General features: G+C 61.3%; 1 protein-coding gene across 1 annotated transcript in view; it reads left to right on the top strand.

Moving 5' to 3' along the window:
• LOC144741149 (uroplakin-1b-like) overlaps window positions 1-3288 on the top strand; it is a 34110-nt gene extending 30822 nt beyond the window's left edge. The window contains 4 exon segments of the mRNA XM_078623776.1: window positions 2278-2292; window positions 2294-2461; window positions 2895-3062; window positions 3100-3288. Coding sequence (XP_078479902.1) covers window positions 2278-2292; window positions 2294-2461; window positions 2895-3023 — 312 coding nt within the window. The 3' untranslated portion in view covers window positions 3024-3062; window positions 3100-3288.
• Window positions 3289-3746: the final 458 nt, after the last annotated feature.

The raw sequence follows: 3746 nt of genomic DNA, 5'->3' as shown, positions 1-3746 counted from the left end.
ACCCACCTTCCCACTCACCCACCCACTCACCCACTCACCCACTCACTCACCCACCCACCCACTCACCCACTCACCCACTCACCCACCCACTCACCCACTCACCCACCCACCCACTTACCCACCCACCTTCCCACTCACCCACTCACCCACTCACCCACCCACCCACTCCACCACTCACTCACCCACCCACCCACCCACCCACTCACTCACCCACCCACTCACCCACCCACTCACCCACCCACCCACTCACTCACTCACCCACTCACCCATCCACTCACCCACCCACTCACCCACTCACCCACTCACCCACCCACTCACTCACCCACTCACCCACCCACTCACCCACCCACCGACCCACTCACCCACCGACCCACTCACCCATCCACCCACCCACTCGCTCACTCACCCACCCACTCGCTCACTCACCCACCCACTCGCTCACTCACCCACCCACCCACCCACTCACCCACCCACCCACCTACCCACCCACCCACTCAACCACCCACTCAACCACCCACTCAACCACCCCACTCACTCACCCACTCACCCACCCACCCACCCACCTCACCCACTCACTCACTCACCCACCCACCCACCCACTCACTCACTCACTCACCCACCCACTCGCTCACTCACCCACCCACCCCACTCACCTACACCCACCCACTCACCCACTCCCACCCCACCACCCACTCACCCCACCCACCACCCACCCCACCCACTCACCACCACCCACCCCATCACCCCACCCACCCCACCCACACCACCACCCACTCACCCACCCCTCACCCACTCACCCCACCACCCCACCCACTCACCCACTCACCTCACCCACTCACACTCACCCACTCACCCCACTCCACCCACCCACCCACCCACTCACCCACTCACCCACTCACCCACCCACCCCACCCCACTCACCCACTCACCACCCACCCACTCACCCACTCACCTCACCCACTCACTCACTCACCCACCCACCCACCCACCCACTCACCAACTCACCCACCCACTCACCCAACTCACCCACCCACCCACTCACTCACCCACTCACTCACCCACTCAACCACCCACCCACTCACTCACCCACCCACCCACTCACCCACTACTCACTCACTCACTCACTCACCCACCCACCCACCCACCCACCCACCCACTCACTCACTCACCCACCCACTCGCTCACTCACCCCACCCACTCACCTACCCCACCCCACTCCACCCACTCACTCACCCACCCACCCACCCACCCACTCACCCACCCCACCCACTCACCCACTCACCCACTCACCCACCCACCCACCCACCCACTCACCCACTCACCCACTCACCCCACCCACCCACCCACTCACCCACCCACTCACCCACCCCACCCACTCACCCACCCACCCACCCACTCACCCACTCACCCACCCACTCTCCCACCCACTCACCCACCCCACCCACCCACCCACTCACCCACTCACCCCACTCACTCACCCACTCACTCACCCACTCACCCACCCACCCACTCACTCACCCACCCACCCACTCACCCACCCACCCACCCACTCACCCCACTCACTCACTCACCCCACCCACCCACTCACTCACTCACCCACCCGCTCGCCTCACTCACTCACCCACCCACCCACTCACCCCACCCACCCACTCACCCACTCACTCACCCACCCACCCACCCACCCACCCACTCACCCACCCACCCACCCACTCACCCACTCACCCACCCACCCACCCACCCACCCACTCACCCATTCACCCACCCACCCCACTCACCCACTCACCCACCCACCCACCCACTCACCCACTCACCCACCCACCCACCCACCCACCCACCCACTCACCCACCCACCCACCCACCCCACCCACCCACTCACCCACTCTCCCACCCACCCACCCCACTCACCCACTCTCCCACCCACTCACCCACTCACCCACTCACCCACCCACTCACCCACTCACCCACCCACCCACTCACCACCCACCCACCCACTCACCCACCCACCACTCACCCACCCACCCACTCACCCACCCACTCAACCACCCCACCCACTCACCCACTCACCCACCCACCCACCCACTCACCCACCCACTCACCCACCCACCCACCCACTCACCCACCCACTCACACCACCCCACTCACCCACCCACCCACTCACCCCACCCCACCCACTCACTCACCCCACCCACCCACCCACCCACTCACCCACCCACCCACCCACTCACCCACCCACCCACCCACTCACCCACCCACCCACTCTCTCTGTGGTCTTCACAGTATCAGTGCTGCGGAAGTGAACGGACCTCAGGACTGGCAGTCCTACGGCTCGTCCTTTCGCGACCTCCACCCTGAGGGCGACTTCCCTTGGCCCCTTCAATGCTGCGTCCTGGACGCAGCTAGCGGCCTCATCAAGGACATTGATGCCTGCAGGCTGGGTCTGTCTGGGTATCTGAACACTCAGGTGAGTGGGTGGGTGAGTGGGTGAGTGGGGTGAGTGGGGTGAATGAGTGAGTGAATGAGTGAGTGAATGAGTGAGTGAATGAGTGAGTGAATGAGTGAGTGAATGAGTGAGTGAGTGGATGAGTGGGTGAGTGACTGATTAAGTGGGTGGGTGGGGTGGGTGAGTGACTGAGTGGACTGAGTGGGTGAGTAATTGAGTGGGTGGGTGGGTGGGGTGAGTTGGGGTGGGTGGGTGGGTGGGTTGAGTGAGGTGGGTGGGTGGGTGAGTGAGTTGAGTGGGTGAGTGAGTTGAGTGTGGTGGGTGGGTGGGTGGGTAAGTGGGTGAGGTGGGTGGGTGAGTGAGTTGAGTGGGTGGGTTGTTGTTGATGTTTGTTGTTGATGTTGTTGATGTTGTTGATGTTGTTGATGTTGTTGATGTTGTTGTTGTTGTGCAGGGCTGCTACGACTACGTGAGTGGGCCTCTGCACCGAGCTGCTTGGGGAGTGGCCTGGTTCGGCTTCGCCATCCTTTGCTGGGAGTTCTGGGTGCTGCTGGGCACCATGTACCTTTATAACATCTCCTAGTCACTCAGTCAGTCAGTCAGTCACTTAGTCAGTCACTCAGTCACTCACTCAGTCACTCGCTCACTCGCTCACTCAGCTCACTCACTCACTCAGTCACTCACTCACCATATAGCTGGTTCGGCTTCGCCATCCTTTGCTGGGAGTTCTGGGTGCTGCTGGGCACCATGTACCTTTATAACATCTCCTAGTCAGTCAGTTAGTCAGTCAGTCAGTCAGTGAGTCAGTCAGTCAGTCACTTAGTCACTCACTCAGTCACTCAGTCACTCAGTCACTCAGTCAGTCACTCACTCAGTCGCTCAGTCACTCACTCGCTCAGTCACTCACTCACTCAGTCACTCAGTCACTCACTCAGTCGCTCAGTCACTCACTCGCTCAGTCACTCACTCACTCAGTCACTCAGTCACTCACTCACTCAGTCACTCACTCAGTCGCTCAGTCACTCACTCGCTCAGTCACTCACTCACTCAGTCACTCAGTCACTCACTCAGTCACTCAGTCGCTCAGTCACTCACCTCGCTCAGTCACTCACTCACTCAGTCACTCAGTCAGTCAGTCACTCGCTCACCTCAGTCACTCAATTGCTCGCTCACTCACCCACTCGCTCACTCACTCACACAGACATTTGTATACACAGGCATGCTGTACAGTAGTTGTGGTGGGTGGTAGTTGTGGTAGTTGTGGTGGTGGTGGTGGTGGTGTAGTTGTGGGTAGTTGTGGTGGTGG

The sequence above is a fragment of the Lampetra planeri genome, unplaced genomic scaffold, assembly GCF_965212315.1.
Source record: "Lampetra planeri unplaced genomic scaffold, kcLamPlan1.2.h2 scaffold_441, whole genome shotgun sequence".
Classification (NCBI taxonomy): domain Eukaryota; kingdom Metazoa; phylum Chordata; class Hyperoartia; order Petromyzontiformes; family Petromyzontidae; genus Lampetra; species Lampetra planeri.
The sequence above is the reverse complement of the archived record's forward strand: the minus strand, read 5'-3'. Positions and strand labels throughout refer to the sequence as shown.